At 45.6% G+C, this 19,368-nt stretch overlaps 1 protein-coding gene across 8 annotated transcripts in view; it reads right to left on the bottom strand.

The window, feature by feature from the left end:
- Positions 1–19,368, bottom strand: part of LOC130284659 (low choriolytic enzyme-like) — a 91,370-nt gene that overhangs the window by 24,365 nt on the left and 47,637 nt on the right. For 3 of the 8 annotated variants that reach the window (XM_056535226.1, XM_056535227.1, XM_056535220.1), the window contains exons 4-5: positions 5,437–5,487; positions 2,070–2,120 (exon numbers count right to left, since the gene is read on the bottom strand). In XM_056535226.1, the coding sequence (XP_056391201.1) occupies positions 2,070–2,120; positions 5,437–5,487 (102 nt within the window). Of the gene's footprint in view, positions 1–2,069; positions 2,121–3,725; positions 3,777–5,436; positions 5,488–10,602; positions 10,654–11,023; positions 11,064–11,707; positions 11,789–19,368 lie in introns of those variants that run through there. The other 5 variants (XM_056535222.1, XM_056535221.1, XM_056535224.1 and 2 more) reach the window with 5 other exon arrangements.

The raw sequence follows: 19,368 nt of genomic DNA, 5'->3' as shown, positions 1-19,368 counted from the left end.
TTGTGGGGTGCACTCTGCTGGTACTATTTATGGAGCGCACTCTGCTGGTACTATTTGTGGAGCGCACTCTGCTGGTACTATTTATACGAGGCCGGAAGAAGCGTGTCCTGCGCGAAACTTTGCCGGCAGTCGCCTCCACTCTGAGCGCCCTGCTACCAGCCTGATGCCTGGTATCTCCTAGAGTCCAGGAGAGTCGGTTTGCTGTTTCCTCACGGTGAGTGCGGATACCTGTTTATCTTCATTTGTATATTGTTGAGTGACTTTGGATTTCTTTGTCCTCAGCACCCCCGGACTAAAGGGCACCAGGACTCCGCGTGGCCACAGTGACAATTCGTTAGGCTCCTTATTATATGCTGTTATACAGCTGGGCATAGGTGTCAATCCCTCTTTTCAGCAGTGCCCTCTATCTTGTGTTTGTCAGTAATATTTATGGAGTGCACTCTGCTGGTAATATTTATGGAGCGCACTCTGCTGGTAATATTTATGGAGCGCACTCTGCTGGTAATATTTATGGAGCGCACTCTGCTGGTACTATTTGTGGAGCGCACTCTGCTGGTAATATTTATGGAGCGCACTCTGCTGGTACTATTTGTGGAGCACACTTTGTTGGCACTATATGTTGGGCACACTTTTCTGGTAGAATTTGCGGAGCACACTATGTTGGCTCTGTAGGTGGAGTGTACCCTGCTGATACTATTTCTGGTGCAGACTTTGTTGGCACTATAGGTGGAGCGCGCCCTGCTGGTACTATTTATGAAGCATACTGTTGGCACTATAGGTGGAGCAAACTCTGCTGGTACTATTTATGGAGTACACTTTGTCGGTACTATAGTTTGGGCACACTCTGCTGGTACTATTTATGGAGCACACTTTGTCGGCACTATAGTTTGGGCACACTCTGCTGGTACTATTTATGGAGCACACTTTGTCGGTACTATAGTTTGGGCACACTCTGCTGGCACTATTTACGGAGCACACTCTGTCGGCACTATAGTTTGGGCAAACTCTGCTGGTACTATTTATGGAGCACACTTTGTCGGCACTATAGTTTTGGCACACTCTGCTGGTACTATTTATGAAGCACACTCTGTCTGCACTATAGTTTGGGCACACTCTGCTGGTAATATTTATGGAGCACACTTTGTCGGCATTATAGTTTGGGCACACTCTGCTGGTACTATTTATGGAGCACACTTTGTCGGTACTATAGTTTGGGCACACTCTGCTGGCACTATTTACGGAGCACACTCTGTCGGCACTATAGTTTGGGCAAACTCTGCTGGTACTATTTATGGAGCACACTTTGTCGGCACTATAGTTTTGGCACACTCTGCTGGTACTATTTATGAAGCACACTCTGTCTGCACTATAGTTTGGGCACACTCTGCTGGTAATATTTATGAAGCACACTCTGTCGGCACTATAGTTTGGGCACACTCTGCTAATACTATTTATGGGGAACACTCTGTTGGCAGTATAGTTTGGGCACACTCTGCTGGTACTATTTATGGAGCACACTTTGTCGGCATTATAGTTTGGGCACACTCTGCTGGTACTATTTATGGAGAACACTTTGTCGGCACTATAGTTTGGGCACACTCTGCTGGTACTATTTATGGAGCACACTCTGTCGGCACTATAGTTTGGGCACTCTGCTGGTACTATTTGCGGGGTGCCCTCATTTGGAACCATAGGTGGAGCGCACCCTGCTGGCACTATTTGAGAAGCGCATTGTGTCACGATCTGAGACTTTCATTAACATTTTATATAATCGGATCATTACCATGAATTCTATTATTGCTCAGAATAATATAAATATACACTGAGACGTCAGATATAAAAACTCTTATTGTAATAGACCTGTATGTACTGTGGGGGCCGACAACTATGTATAATATAAACATATTAATGTGTAAAGTACAATACATGCTTAAAGAAAAAAAGGAAAATACAATAGTGCCACCTAGAGGATAGAAAAATGTAACATCGGTGGAAGCTTATATAGGATTTGTACCTGTATATAACATTCTACATTCTTATTATGTTACATTAGGAAGACGATGACTTACTGTTAGTTGTGAATTCTTCTATAGAGTTGTTTTGTGCTGGCGGCTCCGGACCTGTGTATATGTAGACAGTAGGTGATCAGTGTTTAATAGGAGACATAAAGGCTTGTACACGTTTCTTCTCCATGCTTTACCCTGCAGCACTGCTCTCTATTACATCAATCTCTACAGAGAGGTAGTCCATCAAAAGTAATTTACATTAAAATCCACTACATTACCAAAGATTATTGGGTAATTTCTGCCCAGATAAAGAAGCTGGTACTCTTTGTGGACCACACTCTTTTGGCACTATAGGTGGAGTGCACTCCGCTGGTACTCATTGGGCACACTCCGCTGGTACTATTTGCAGAGCACATAGCGTTGGCACTGTAGGAAGCGTGTACCCTGCTGGTACTATTTATGGAGTACACTCTGTCGGCACTATAGTTTGGGCACACTCTGCTGGTACTATTTATGGAGCACACTTTGTCGGCACTATAGTTTGGGCACACTCTGCTGGTACTATTTATGGAGCACACTTTGTCGGCATTATAGTTTGGGCACACTCTGCTGGTACTATTTATGGAGCACACTGTCGGTACTATAGTTTGGGCACACTCTGCTGGTATTATTTATGGGGCACACTCTGTCGGCACTATAGTTTGGGCACACTGCTGGTACTATTTATGGAGCACACTGTCGGTACTATAGTTTGGGCACACTCTGCTGGTACTATTTATGGGGCACACTTTGTCGGCACTATAGTTTGGGCACACTCTGCTGGTACTATTTATGGAGCACACTTTGTCAGCACTATAGTTTGGGCACACTCTGCTGGTACTATTTATGGGGCACACTTTGTCGGCACTATAGTTTGGGCACACTCTGCTGGTACTATTTATGGGGCACACTCTGTTGGCAGTATAGTTTGGGCACACTCTGCTGGTACTATTTATGGGGCACACTTTGTCGGCACTATAGTTTGGGCACACTCTGCTGGTACTATTTATGGAGCACACTTTGTCGGCACTATAGTTTGGGCACACTCTGCTGGTACTATTTATGGAGAACACTTTGTCGGCACTATAGTTTGAGCACACTCTGCTGGTACTATTTAAGGAGCACACTTTGTCGGCACTATAGTTTGGGCACACTCTGCTGGTACTATTTATGGAGCACACTTTGTCAGCACTATAGTTTGGGCACACTCTGCTGGTACTATTTATGGAGCACACTTTGTCGGCACTATAGTTTGGGCACACTCTGATGGTACTATTTGCGGGGTGCACTCATTTGGCACCATAGGTGGAGCGCACCCTGCTGGCACTATTTGAGAAGCGCATTGTGTCACGATCTGAGACTTTCATTAACATTTTATATAATCGGATCATTACCATGAAATCTATTATTGCTCAGGATAATATAAATATTCACTGAGACGTCAGATATAAAAACTCTTATTGTAATAGACCTGTATGTACTGTGGGGGCCGACAACTATGTATAATATAAACATATTAATGTGTAAAGTACAATACATGCTTAAAGAAAAAAAGGAAAATACAATAGTGCCACCTAGAGGATAGAAAAATGTAACATCGGTGGAAGCTTATATAGGATTTGTACCTGTATATAACATTCTACATTCTTATTATGTTACATTAGGAAGACGATGACTTACTGTTAGTTGTGAATTCTTCTAGAGAGTTGTTTTGTGCTGGCGGCTCCGGACCTGTGTATATGTAGACAGTAGGTGATCAGTGTTTAATAGGAGACATAAAGGCTTGTACACGTTTCTTCTCCATGCTTTACCCTGCAGCACTGCTCTCTATTACATCAATCTCTACAGAGAGGTAGTCCATCAAAAGAAATTTACATTAAAATCCACTACATTACCAAAGATTATTGGGTAATTTCTGCCCAGATAAAGAAGCTGGTACTCTTTGTGGACCACACTCTTTTGGCACTATAGGTGGAGTGCACTCCGCTGGTACTCATTGGGCACACTCCGCTGGTACTATTTGCAGAGCACATAGCGTTGGCACTGTAGGAAGCGTGTACCCTGCTGGTACTATTTATGAAGCACACGTTGTCGGTACTATAGTTTGGGCACACTCTGCTGGTACTATTTATGGAGCACACGTTGTCGGCACTATAGTTTGGGCACACTCTGCTGGTACTATTTATGGAGCACACTTTGTCGGTACTATAGTTTGTGCACACTCTGCTGGTACTATTTATGGAGCACACTGTCGGTACTATAGTTTGGGCACACTCTGCTGGTACTATTTATGGAGCACACTTTGTCGGTACTATAGTTTGTGCACACTCTGCTGGTACTATTTATGGAGCACACTGTCGGTACTATAGTTTGGGCACACTCTGCTGGTACTATTTATGGAGCACACTTTGTCAGCACTATAGTTTGGGCACACTCTGCTGGTACTATTTATGGAGCACACTCTGTCTGCACTATAGTTTGGGCACACTCTGCTGGTACTATTTATGAAGCACACGTTGTCGGCACTATTGTTTGGGCACATTCTGCTGGTACTATTTATGGAGCACACTTTGTTGGCACTATAGTTTGGGTACACTCTGCTGGTACTATTTATGGAGCACACACTGTTGGCACTATAGTTTGGGCGCACTCTGCTGGTACTATTTATGGGGCACATTCTCTCGGCACTATAGTTTGGGCACACTCTGCTGGTACTATTTATGGAGCACACTTTGTCGGCACTATAGTTTGGGCACACTCTGCTGGTACTATTTATGGAGAACACTTTGTCGGCACTATAGTTTGAGCACACTCTGCTGGTACTATTTAAGGAGCACACTTTGTCGGCACTATAGTTTGGGCACACTCTGCTGGTACTATTTATGGAGCACACTTTGTCAGCACTATAGTTTGGGCACACTCTGCTGGTACTATTTATGGAGCACACTTTGTCGGCACTATAGTTTGGGCACACTCTGATGGTACTATTTGCGGGGTGCACTCATTTGGCACCATAGGTGGAGCGCACCCTGCTGGCACTATTTGAGAAGCGCATTGTGTCACGATCTGAGACTTTCATTAACATTTTATATAATCGGATCATTACCATGAATTCTATTATTGCTCAGGATAATATAAATATACACTGAGACGTCAGATATAAAAACTCTTATTGTAATAGACCTGTATGTACTGTGGGGGCCGACAACTATGTATAATATAAACATATTAATGTGTAAAGTACAATACATGCTTAAAGAAAAAAGGAAAATACAACAGTGCCACCTAGAGGATAGAAAAATGTAACATCGATGGAAGCTTATATAGGATTTGTACCTGTATATAACATTCTACATTCTTATTATGTTACATTAGGAAGACGATGACTTACTGTTAGTTGTGAATTCTTCTATAGAGTTGTTTTGTGCTGGCGGCTCCGGACCTGTGTATATGTAGACAGTAGGTGATCAGTGTTTAATAGGAGACATAAAGGCTTGTACACGTTTCTTCTCCATGCTTTACCCTCCAGCACTGCTCTCTATTACATCAATCTCTACAGAGAGGTAGTCCATCAAAAGTAATTTACATTAAAATCCACTAAATTACCAAAGATTATTAGGTAATTTCTGCCCAGATAAAGAAGCTGGTACTTTTTGTGGACCACACTCTTTTGGCACTATAGGTGGAGTGCACTCTGCTGGTACTCATTGGGCACACTCCGCTGGTACTATTTGCAGAGCACATAGCGTTGGCACTGTAGGCGGCGTGTACCCTGCTGGTACTATTTATGGTGCACACTCAGTCGGCACTATAGTTTGGGCACACTCTGCTGGCACTATTTATGGGGCACAATCTGTCGGCACTATAGTTTGGGCACACTCTGCTGGTACTATTTATGGAGCACACTTTGTCTGCACTACAGTTTGGGCACACTCTGCTGGTACTATTTATGGAGCACACACTGTCGGCACTATAGTTTGGGCACACTCTGCTGGTACTATTTATGGAGCACACTTTGTCTGCACTACAGTTTGGGCACACTCTGCTGGTACTATTTATGGGGCACACTTTGTCGGCACTATAGTTTGGGCACACTCTGCTGGCACTATTTATGGGGCACAATCTGTCGGCACTATAGTTTGGGCACACTCTGCTGGTACTATTTATGGAGCACACTTTGTCTGCACTACAGTTTGGGCACACTCTGCTGGTACTATTTATGGAGCACACACTGTCGGCACTATAGTTTGGGCACACTCTGCTGGTACTATTTATGAAGCACACTTTGTCTGCACTACAGTTTGGGCACACTCTGCTGGTACTATTTATGGAGCACACTCTGTCGGCACTATAGTTTGGGCACACTCTGCTGGTACTATTTATGGAGCACACTTTGTCGGCACTATAGTTTGGGCACACTCTGCTGGTACTATTTATGGGGCACACTCTGTCTGCACTATAGTTTGGGCACACTCTGCTGGTACTATTTATGGGGCACACTCTGTCGGCATTATAGTTTGGGCACACTCTGCTGGTACTATTTATGGAGCACACTTTGTCGGTACTATAGTTTGGGCACACTCTGCTGGTACTATTTATGGAGCACACTTTGTCGGCACTATAGTTTGGGCACACTCTGCTGGTACTATTTATGGAGCATATTCTGTCGGCACTATAATTTGGGCACACTCTGCTGGTACTATTTATGGAGCACACTCTGTCTGCACTATAGTTTGGGCACACTCTGTCGGCACTATAGTTTGGGCACACTCTGCTGGTACTATTTATGGAGCACACTTTGTCGGCACTATAGTTTGGGCACACTCTGCTGGTACTATTTATGGAGCACACTTTGTCTGCACTACAGTTTGGGCACACTCTGCTGGTACTATTTATGGAGCACACTTTGTCTGCACTACAGTTTGGGCACACTCTGCTGGTACTATTTATGGGGCACAATCTGTCGGCACTATAGTTTGGGCACACTCTGCTGGTACTATTTATGGAGCACACTTTGTCTGCACTACAGTTTGGGCACACTCTGCTGGTACTATTTATGGAGCACACACTGTCGGCACTATAGTTTGGGCACACTCTGCTGGTACTATTTATGAAGCACACTTTGTCTGCACTACAGTTTGGGCACACTCTGCTGGTACTATTTATGGAGCACACTCTGTCGGCACTATAGTTTGGGCACACTCTGCTGGTACTATTTATGGAGCACACTTTGTCGGCACTATAGTTTGGGCACACTCTGCTGGTACTATTTATGGGGCACACTCTGTCTGCACTATAGTTTGGGCACACTCTGCTGGTACTATTTATGGGGCACACTCTGTCGGCATTATAGTTTGGGCACACTCTGCTGGTACTATTTATGGAGCACACTTTGTCGGTACTATAGTTTGGGCACACTCTGCTGGTACTATTTATGGAGCACACTTTGTCGGCACTATAGTTTGGGCACACTCTGCTGGTACTATTTATGGAGCATATTCTGTCGGCACTATAATTTGGGCACACTCTGCTGGTACTATTTATGGAGCACACTCTGTCTGCACTATAGTTTGGGCACACTCTGTCGGCACTATAGTTTGGGCACACTCTGCTGGTACTATTTATGGAGCACACTTTGTCGGCACTATAGTTTGGGCACACTCTGCTGGCACTATTTATGGGGCACACTCTGCTGGTACTATTTATGGGGCACACTTTGTCGGCAGTATAGTTTGGGCACACTCTGCTGGTACTATTTATGGAGCACACTTTGTCGGTACTATAGTTTGGGCACACTCTGCTGGTACTATTTATGGAGCACACTTTGTCGGCACTATAGTTTGGGCACACTCTGCTGGTACTATTTATGGAGCATACTCTGTCGGCACTATAGTTTGGGCACACTCTGCTGGTACTATTTATGGAGCACACTTTGTCGGCACTATAGTTTGGGCACACTCTGCTGGCACTATTTATGGGGCACACTCTGCTGGTACTATTTATGGGGCACACTTTGTCGGCAGTATAGTTTGGGCACACTCTGCTGGTACTATTTATGGGGCACACTTTGTCGGTACTATAGTTTGGGCGCACTCTGCTGGTACTATTTATAGAGCACACTTTGTCGGCACTATAGTTTGGGCACACTCTGCTGGTACTATTTATGGAGCACACTTTGTCGGCATTATAGTTTGGGCACACTCTGCTAATACTATTTATGGGGCACACTCTGTCGGCACTATAGTTTGGGCACACTCTGCTGGTACTATTTATGGAGCACACTCTGTCGGCACTATAGTTTGGGCACACTCTGCTGGTACTATTTATGGTGCACACTCAGTCGGCACTATAGTTTGGGCACACTCTGCTGGCACTATTTATGGGGCACACTTTGTCGGCACTATAGTTTGGGCAAGCTCTGCTGGTACTATTTATGGGGCACAATCTGTCGGCACTATAGTTTGGGCACACTCTGCTGGTACTATTTATGGAGCACACTTTGTCTGCACTACAGTTTGGGCACACTGCTGGTACTATTTATGGAGCACACTCTGTCGGCACTATGGTTTGGGCACACTCTGCTGGTACTATTTATGGAGCACACTTTGTCTGCACTACAGTTTGGGCACACTCTGCTGGTACTATTTATGGAGCACACTTTGTCGGCACTATAGTTTGGGCACACTCTGCTGGTACTATTTATGAAGCACACTTTGTCTGCACTACAGTTTGGGCACACTCTGCTGGTACTATTTATGGAGCACACTCTGTCGGCACTATAGTTTGGGCACACTCTGCTGGTACTATTTATGGAGCACACTTTGTCGGCACTATAGTTTGGGCACACTCTGCTGGCACTATTTATGGAGCACACTCTGTCTGCACTATAGTTTGGGCACACTCTGTCGGCACTATAGTTTGGGCACACTCTGCTGGTACTATTTATGGAGCACACTTTGTCGGCACTATAGTTTGGGCACACTCTGCTGGCACTATTTATGGGGCACACTCTGCTGGTACTATTTATGGGGCACACTTTGTCGGCAGAATAGTTTGGGCACACTCTGCTGGTACTATTTATGGGGCACACTTTGTCGGTACTATAGTTTGGGCGCACTCTGCTGGTACTATTTATGGGGCACACTCTGTCGGCACTATAGTTTGGGCACACTCTGCTGGTACTATTTATAGAGCACACTTTGTCGGCACTATAGTTTGGGCACACTCTGCTGGTACTATTTATGGAGCACACTTTGTCGGCATTATAGTTTGGGCACACTCTGCTAATACTATTTATGGGGCACACTCTGTCGGCACTATAGTTTGGGCACACTCTGCTGGTACTATTTATGGAGCACACTCTGTCGGCACTATAGTTTGGGCACACTCTGCTGGTACTATTTATGGGGCACACTGTCGGCATTATAGTTTGGGCACACTCTGCTGGTACTATTTATGGAGCACACTTTGTCGGCACTATAGTTTGGGCACACTCTGCTGGTACTATTTATGAAGCACACTCTGTCTGCACTATAGTTTGGGCACACTCTGCTGGTACTATTTATGGGGCACACTTTGTCGGCACTATAGTTTGGGCACACTCTGCTGGTAATATTTATGAAGCACACTCTGTTGGCATTATAGTTTGGGCACACTCTGCTGGTACTATTTATGAAGCACACTCTGTCGGTACTATAGTTTGGGCACACTCTGCTGGTAATATTTATGGAGCACACTTTGTCGGCATTATAGTTTGGGCACACTCTGCTAATACTATTTATGGGGCACACTCTGTCGGCACTATAGTTTGGGCACACTCTGCTGGTACTATTTATGGGGCACACTCTGTCTGCACTATAGTTTGGGCACACTCTGCTGGTACTATTTATGGAGCACACTCGGTCGGCACTATAGTTTGGGCACACTCTGCTGGTACTATTTATGGAGCACACTTTGTCGGCATTATAGTTTGGGCACACTCTGCTGGTACTATTTATGGGGCACACTTTGTCGGCACTATAGTTTGGGCACACAATGCTGGTACTATTTATGGAGCACACTTTGTCGGCACTATAGTTTGGGCAAACTCTGCTGGTACTATTTATGGGGCACACTCTGTCGGCACTATAGTTTGGGCACTCTGCTGGTACTATTTCCGGGGTGCACTCATTTGGAACCATAGGTGGAGCGCACCCTGCTGGCACTATTTGAAAAGCGCATTGTGTCACGATCTGAGACTTTCATTAACATTTTATATAATCGGATCATTACCATGAAATCTATTATTGCTCAGGATAATATAAATATACACTGAGACGTCAGATATAAAAACTCTTATTGTAATAGACCTGTATGTACTGTGGGGGCCGACAACTATGTATAATATAAACATATTAATGTGTAAAGTACAATACATGCTTAAAGAAAAAAAGGAAAATACAATAGTGCCACCTAGAGGATAGAAAAATGTAACATCGGTGGAAGCTTATATAGGATTTGTACCTGTATATAACATTCTACATTCTTATTATGTTACATTAGGAAGACGATGACTTACTGTTAGTTGTGAATTCTTCTATAGAGTTGTTTTGTGCTGTCGGCTCCGGACCTGTGTATATGTAGACAGTAGGTGATCAGTGTTTAATAGGAGACATAAAGGCTTGTACACGTTTCTTCTCCATGCTTTACCCTTCAGCACTGCTCTCTATTACATCAATCTCTACAGAGAGGTAGTCCATCAAAAGTAATTTACATTAAAATCCACTAAATTACCAAAGATTATTGGGTACATTTGGCCAGATAAAGAGGCGACCTGTACCCCTGTATTCCCTACCCCTGTATTAACCCACACCGGGACATTCGGGAGTCATGGAAACACAGTAAAAGGTGTAATAGCGGCCATATTGGTTGTTACCTCATTTTTCGGTATTAAAGCTACATACAAATTCTTATTTGTTAAGAAAGTCAGAATCTCTTACCCGGTTCGTCCCCGGTGTCTCTTCTCTTCCTGTGCGATCCCTGTAAATACACAAAAATAACAATACATTATCATTTCCCAACCAGGATGCCTTCAGCTGTTGCAAAACTACAACTCCCAGCATGCCCGGACAGCCGTTGGCTGTCCGGGCATGCTGAGAGTTGAAGTTTTGCAACAGCTGGGGGCACACTGGCTGCTGTAGAGAGATGTCTCATAGGCAGATGCCACCCAAAAAAAAAAAATCAAATGACCTGCCTAGACCTGTGTACACACTATGCACCAGTGATGCTGCTATAGAGCGATGGAGATAAGCGGCTGCCAGGTACAATGGATGCCACTTATCTCTGTTAATGCACAAAAATAACAATACATTAGCGTTTCCCAACCAGGATGCCTCCAGCTGTTGCAAAACTACAACTCCCAGCATGCCCGGACAGCCGTTGGCTGTCCGGGCATGCTGGGAGTTGTAGTTTTGCAACAGCTGGAGGCACACTGGCTGCTATAGAGAGATGTCTCATAGGCAGATCCCACCCAAAAAAATCACATGACCTGCCTAGACCTGTGTACACACTATGCACCAGTGATTCCATCCAGCACCATTAACACTTGTGGTTGCCCCCATTGGGCTATGGTATCTTGGGTCCACCAATTTCCACCCAGTTGATGTAAATAATACAGTACTTACCTGGAATGGAAGAGCCAAGCAGACACAGCATAGGGCGGCCAGCACTAGAGTCCTCATGGTGTTCATGATGATGACGATGGTCTGGAGATGTCTACAGCTTCTCCAGTAGGACCATAGTATGACTTAGCCTTGTCTTACTCCTTATATACCCTCAACCCCTAAACACAGCTATGTCGCCACGTTTCTGCAAGTAACTACAGTAACCTGCTAAACAATGGACTTTCCTGGTGGACTTTCTTGTTTTCCCAGATAACTGCTTTGATATGCTCCCTGTTCACACAGTGCATCCTGTAATTAGTTAGCATTATCACAGCCCCCTTAGATATCCATCTTGCCTCCCAATGTGGAGATATTTTAATTTGATCCCTTACAGATGAACCCGCCACACTGGGTCTTCGTTGAAATTGCAGGTCTTCATGAGATGACCCCCCATGAGGTCAAACATACAAGCCAAGCCCTAATAAATACCTCTGTATACAAATCCAGGAAAATCTCTTTACAAGGTCAGTAGGGGGTCCTTTTACACAACACCCTCTCCAACAGAGGTCCATCTACTGGATTCCACCATATTTCCATAATGTTCCAGCTCCCCCATGTAATTGTTGGGCTTGGCTGGATGTGTTTAGAAGAAAACCAGGCACTGCCCATCATCTGCCCAATACCATCCCTACAGAGATCATGGTGGGGGCACCATCATGTCTGGAGGAAACCAGGCACTGCCCATCACCTGCCCAATACCATCCCTACAGTGATCATGGTGGGGGCAGCATCATGTCTGGGGGAAACCAGGCACTGCCCATCACCTGCCCAATACCATCCCTACAGAGATCATGGTGGGGGCACCATCATGTCTGGAGGAAACCAGGCACTGCCCATCACCTGCCCAATACCATCCCTACAGTGATCATGGTGGGGGCAGCATCATGTCTGGGGGAAACCAGGTACTGCCCATCATCTGCCCAATACCATCCCTACAGTGATCATGGTGGGGGCAGCATCATGTCTGGGGGAAACCAGTCACTGCCCATCACCTGCCCAATACCATCTCTACAGTGATCATGGTGGGGGCAGCATCATGTCTGGGGTAAACCAGGCACTGCCCATCACCCGCCCAATACCATCACTACAGTGATCATGGTGGGAGCAGCATCATGTAGAGGAAACCAGGCACTGCCCATCACCTGCCCAATACCATCCCTACAGTGATCATGGAGGGGGCAGCATCATGTCTGGGGGAAACCAGGCCCTGCCCATCACCTGCCCAATACAATCCCTATAGTGATCATGGTGGGGGCATCATCATGTCTGGGGGAAACCAGTCACTTCCCCTCACCTGCCCAATACCATCCCTACAGTGATCATGGTGGGGGCAGCATCATGTCTGGAGGAAACCAGGTACTGCCCATCACCTGCCCAATACCATCCCTACAGTGATCATGGTGGGGGCAGCATCATGTCTGGGGGAAACCAGGGACTGCCCATCACCTGCCCAATACCATCCCTACAGTGATCATGGTGGGGGCAGCATCATGTCTGGAGGAAACCAGGTACTGCCCATCACCTGCCCAATACCATCCCTACAGTGATCATGGTGGGGGCAGCATCATATCTGGGGGAAACCAGGCACTGCCCATCACCCGCCCAATACCATCCCTACAGTGATCATGGTGGGGGCAGGATCATGTCTGGAGGAAACCAGGTACTGCCCATCACCTGCCCAATGCCATCCCTACAGTGATCATGGTGGGGGCAGCATCATGTCTGGGGGAAACAAGGCACTGCCCATCACCCGCCCAATACCATCCCGACAGTGATCATGGTGGGAGCAGCATCATGTAGAGGAAACCAGGCACTGCCCATCACCTGCCCAATACCATCCCTACAGTGATCATGGTGGGGGCAGCATCATGTCTGGAGGAAACCAGGCACTGCCCATCACCTGCCCAATACCATCCCTACAGTGATCATGGTGGGGACTGCATCATGTCTGGAGGAAACCAGGTACTGCCCATCACCTGCCCAATACCATCCCTACATTGATCATGGTGGGGGCATCATCATGTCTGGGGGAAACCAGGCACTGCCCAATACCTGCCCAATACCTTCCCTAGAGTGATCATGGTGGGGGCAGCATCATGTCTGGATGAAACCAGGTACTGCCCATCACCTGCCCAATACCATCCCTACAGTGATCATGGTGGGGGCAGCATCATGTCTGGGGGAAACCAGGCACTGCCCATCACCTGCCCAATACCATCCCTACAGTGATCATGGTGGGAGCAGCATCATGTCTGGGGGAAACCAGGCACTGCCCATCACCTGCCCAATACCATCCCTACATTGATCATGGTGGGGGCATCATCATGTCTGGGGGAAACCAGGCACTGCCCAATACCTGCCCAATACCTTCCCTAGAGTGATCATGGTGGGGGCCGCATCATGTATGGAGGAAACCAGGTACTGCCCATCACCTGCCCAATACCATCCCTACAGTGATCATGGTGGGGGCAGCATCATGTCTGGGGGAAACCAGGCACTGCCCATCACCTGCCCAATACCATCCCTACAGTGATCATGGTGGGAGCAGCATCATGTCTGGGGGAAACCAGGCACTGCCCATCACCTGCCCAATACCTTCCCTACAGTGATCATGGTGGGGGCAGCATCATGTCTGGAGGAAACCAGGCACTGCCCATCACCTGCCCAATACCATCCCTACAGTGATCATGGTGGGGGCAGCATCATGTCTGGGGGAAACCAGGCACTGCCCATCACCTGCCCAATACTATCCCTACAGTGATCATGGTGGGAGCAGCATCATGTCTGGGGGAAACCAGGCACTGCCCATCATCTGCCCAATACCATCCCTACAGTGATCATGGTGGGGGCAGCATCATGTCTGGAGGAAACCAGGCACTGCCCATCACCTGCCCAATACCATCCCTACAGTGATCATGGTGGGGGCAGCATCATGTCTGGGGGAAACCATGCACTGCCCATCACCTGCCCAATACCATCCCCTACAGTGATCATGGTGGGGGCAGCATCATATCTGGAGGAAACCAGGCACTGACTATTACCTGCCCAATACCATCCCTACAGTGATCATGGTGGGGGCAGCATCATGTCTGGAGGAAACCAGGTACTGTCCATCACCTGCCCAATACCAGAGCTGTTTTTAGAAGAAAGAAAGAAATTAGATGAACCAATATACTAAGCTTTGCCTAGTGCAGGGTCTGAGGGAATAGAGCATGCAATAAGGAGTTAAACGGGTACTACGGGGAACTGAACTTATAATTGTCTTATCGTGATGGAGGGTGAGAATCCGACCTCTGTGACCCCCCACAATTTCCTGTACGGGACCAGGTCCTAGTTGCGCTCCGGGCCCCACCCTCAGGCAGATGTGATGGCCAATCACCGTCTGACACAGGACATCACTGCAATCGGTGATTGGCCATTACTTGTGCTCGTCTCGGAAGGTGCAGGCTGGAACGTGCCAAAGTTAATAGGCTCCGTATAGGAGATTGCGGTTGTCACAGTGGTCGGACCTCCCGCAATCATTCTGTGAATAGGAGATAAGTTCAGTTCTCTGGAGTACCCCTTTAAAGAAACAATTCCTTTGTAATGTTCCAGCCACTCAGGCAACATTAGGCCTGTGATACTAAGGGGTACTCCACTGGAAAACAATGTTTTTTTAAATCAACTGGTGCCATAAAGTTAAACAGATTTGCAAATTACTTCTATTTAAAAATCTTAACTCTTCCAGCACTTATCAGATGCTGTATGCTCCACAGGAAGTTCTTTTCTTTTTGAATTTCCTTTCTGTCTGACCACGGTGCTCTCTGCTGACACCTCTGTCTATGTCAGGAACTGTCCAGTGTAGGAGAAAATCCCCATAGCAAACCTATCCTGCTCCGGACAGTTCCTGACATGGACAGAGATGTCAGCAGAGAGCACTGTGTTCAGACAGAAAAGAAATTCAAAAAGAAAAGAACTTCCTGTGAAGCAGCTGATAAGTACTGGAAGGATTAACATTTTTAAATAGAAGTAATTTACAAATCTGTTTAACCTTCTCGCACCAGTTGATTAAAAATGTTTTTTTCCACCGGAGTACCCCTTTAAGTGGTCTATTTTACCCCATGTTCAGTAGGAGGTAACTGTAGGGAGTGCAGGGGAAGTGGCCGCACTCAAGCCCTGTTGCTTTCTGCCACATAAGGAGACACCACTATTATAGATGGGGGCCCATTACTTTGCACTGGAGTGGAGGAGCTACAAGTTATGCCTCTGGCTGTAGCATAATAGTTGACGTTTCTAGGAAGGCTGCCACTTACGCCCCTGGCCTCTGGGCATAGTACTGTAGAAAAAAAGGGCTAAAGCCAAAAACAACAGTAGAGATAGCAGAGACAGTGATAGTATCCGACAACAGAGGAGAAAATTCACTATGGTTATAAATGCAAATGCTCTGTCACCATAGAGTGACCAATATAATCTTATTATTAAGAGAGTATTCCCGGAATCTTAAAGGAAATAAATACATCTAAATAAAACTCTTCTAAACACAGTGAATATGCAGCACAGTATGGTTAATATTAAATAAATAAGTAAATAAATATAACAACAACACTTTTTTTAGGCTTCATAAAACACATAACAAATGCATATATGCGGATGAAGTCTACTTGTATATCTAACACATACCAAATACATATGTGGCGGTCATATGGTGTTAGTAAGAGTAACTGTTCATGTCGTGACGCCAGGGCACCGTTATCCTATACACGGTCCGAGGTTGGAGGCAGCTTTTCCTGTGCCAGACACGATGAGCAAATAAACACACCGACATCAGGTTGTGGATTACTGTCTTTACTGAACTTGTGCAGATGTTAACACACAGACAGCTGGCCTTGGTGTGAGAGTGCAGCATACCCCTTGCGAGCCTTGCTGAGACTAGTGGTGCTTTCACCGGACAGAATTGTAGACTGTAACTTTAGATTTTGGTTGCTAGGGTCCTTCCAAGGCTTTGTAGACTATTCTGCAGGGCCATGTAATCCTCCTGCGTGTGAACCTTGTAGGATGACCTGTAGAAAGATGGCCAGTAGGCTGATGTGTGGGAGGGAGGAAAATGGAATTATGGGATTTGTAGTAAAAAAAGGAAAAGTCAAACAGGAAATACCAGTTGACAAAAAGCTAGCCAAAGTATTATGGTAATCTCATGACATAGCCATTTAGCCCGAAGACAAGCGCAGATCCTTCCTAAGCATGTCCATTACTGTCTGCCAGGTACGTACTAAATTCATCTCATGGTGGAGAACCCCTTTAAAGCTGAAGTAGGCCTCTACTCAGAGCACACAACATACAGCACAACTGAGCTTAGCTGTTGCTCAGAAGCCTCATGGGGTGAAACTAGACTGGACTAGTGCCAGCAATGGACTGACTAACTCCCCCCCTGCTTCTGCTACTTTTGAGGTCTCAATGACTCACATGGGGTTCACTGCTCACATTTTAAAGGCACAGTACACTTATTACAACCTATATACACATAAATAAATAAAAATAATTTTATAAAAATATATTACATGATATTATATCCACAACATGAACATTATCCCAGTAGAACTGGTGTGGCCGAATACCCTGTGATGACTAGTGTTGCTCGCGAATATTCGCAATGCGAATTTTATTCGCGAATATCGCATATTCGCGAATATAGCACTATATATTCGTAATTACGAATATTCTTTTTTTTTTTTTCACAGTACCCATCACAGTGATCACCCCTCTCTGCTTCCAGCTTGTGTGGGATAAAGAAGGCTCTAATACTACTGTGAGAGACTGAGGTGCGAATTTTCGCATATGCGATTTTCGCATATATCCAAATTTTCGCATATGCAAATTTTCGCATACGCAAATTTTTCGTGTATGTGAAAATAAACGCGATTATTACGAATATGCAAATTTAGCGAATATATGACGAATATTCGTCCATATATTCGCGAAATATTGCGAATTCGAATATGGCCTATGCCGCTCAACACTAGTGATGACAAGCTGCCCGAAACAGTTCAAAGGCCTGGGACAGCCTCTGGTAATGGGACACCACACATATAAAAGGAACAATCCATACTGTGAGGTTAACCCATTATTTAGAGTGACTGCTAAACTGTATTAAAATATTTTACTAAAATAATGATGGGAAATTTTTATTATGTAACTCTGTGGTGTCCCGGCAGAGCACACCTGTCTACCTGCCCTGTCAGGTGGATGTCACTTTGACGTGTTTGCTCCGGGCCCATTTCTCAGGTTTATACGTATTGTGTTTCATAATTTATTGCGTTGTGATATACATTGTTAAGTGCACTAGTATGCCTTATTGCCTTTTTAAGAGTTAATCTTGTCTGTGCAGGAGGAAGCTTATAGAGGTACTCCGCTGCTCACCGTTTGGAACAAACTGTTCCGAATGCTGGAGCCGGCGCCGGGAGCTCGTGACGTCATGACCCCGCCCCCTCTGCTGAGCAGCGGAGTACCCCTTTAAAGGAGTTCTGTAGTGAAAGATAACTAATCCCCTATCCAAAGGAGATAAGAATGTCCATGTGGAATATTCTGGCGGAATTTTGCTCGGACATTTCTCTGTGTGAGCATACCCTGAGTGTGTCAAATTATTTCTGCGCCATCTGCTCAGCGTGACGGCATCCTAGTAGCCCCTAAAGATCATCATCTTATACATGGATGGGGTACATGCCAAGCCACTCTATTCGACCATTCTTTAAGGGGTATTTCCATCTCAGCTTGTTATCCTATGCCGGGAGGTCTTTTTGGAAGTGCTGCCTTGGATTGTCTTTAAAGGGGTACTCCACTACTAAGCGTTTGGAACAAACTGTTTTGAACACTGGAGCAGGTGCCGGGAGCTCGTGATGGCGGGAGCTCATGACGTCATAGCCCCGCCCCCTCATGATTGCACGCCCCGCCCCCTCAATGCAAGTCTATGGGAGCGGGTGTGACAGCCATCACGCCCCCTCCCATAGACTTGCATTGAGGGGGCGGGGCGTAACATCATGAGGGGGCGGGGCTATGACGCCATTAGCTACCGACGTCACGAGCTCCTGGCGCCAGCTCCAGACCTCACAAGTCACATGCCATCATTACCTTATGATGCTTTCATTTTTGTGGTAAAAATTACAGCAGAACACAGGGCATTAGCCCAAAATGTTGCCATTTTCTATTGTTGCCATTGTTTTTTTTTTTTTTTTTTACGAGACATGGAAAATAAAAATCAATATAGTGTAACCTCTTTCATAGGCCACACGTTTAAGAAGACCACCCCTTTATCTAGATCAGATTTAGTGTGATTGATTTTAAGTTCAACCTACATTATACATTCTATGGATTCAATTTGTACCTTAAACAGCAGGTGAAATAAGTATTGAACACGTCACCATTTTTCTCACTAATTATATTTTCACAGATGCTATTGACATGAAATGTTCACCAGATGTTGGTAACACGGCTCAGAAATTAAGTTAACAAAGGGAGGTGCCAAAAGACATGGAAAGCCAAGACAACAGCTGAAATTATCACTAATTAAAGAGCAATCCAGCCCCTTGTCAGTGTAAATAATATCAGCTGGTTCAGTCCCAACTAATAGCTACAAAAAGGTACAAAAC

Source organism: Hyla sarda, chromosome 8 (assembly GCF_029499605.1).
Source record: "Hyla sarda isolate aHylSar1 chromosome 8, aHylSar1.hap1, whole genome shotgun sequence".
Classification (NCBI taxonomy): domain Eukaryota; kingdom Metazoa; phylum Chordata; class Amphibia; order Anura; family Hylidae; genus Hyla; species Hyla sarda.
The sequence above is the reverse complement of the archived record's forward strand: the minus strand, read 5'-3'. Positions and strand labels throughout refer to the sequence as shown.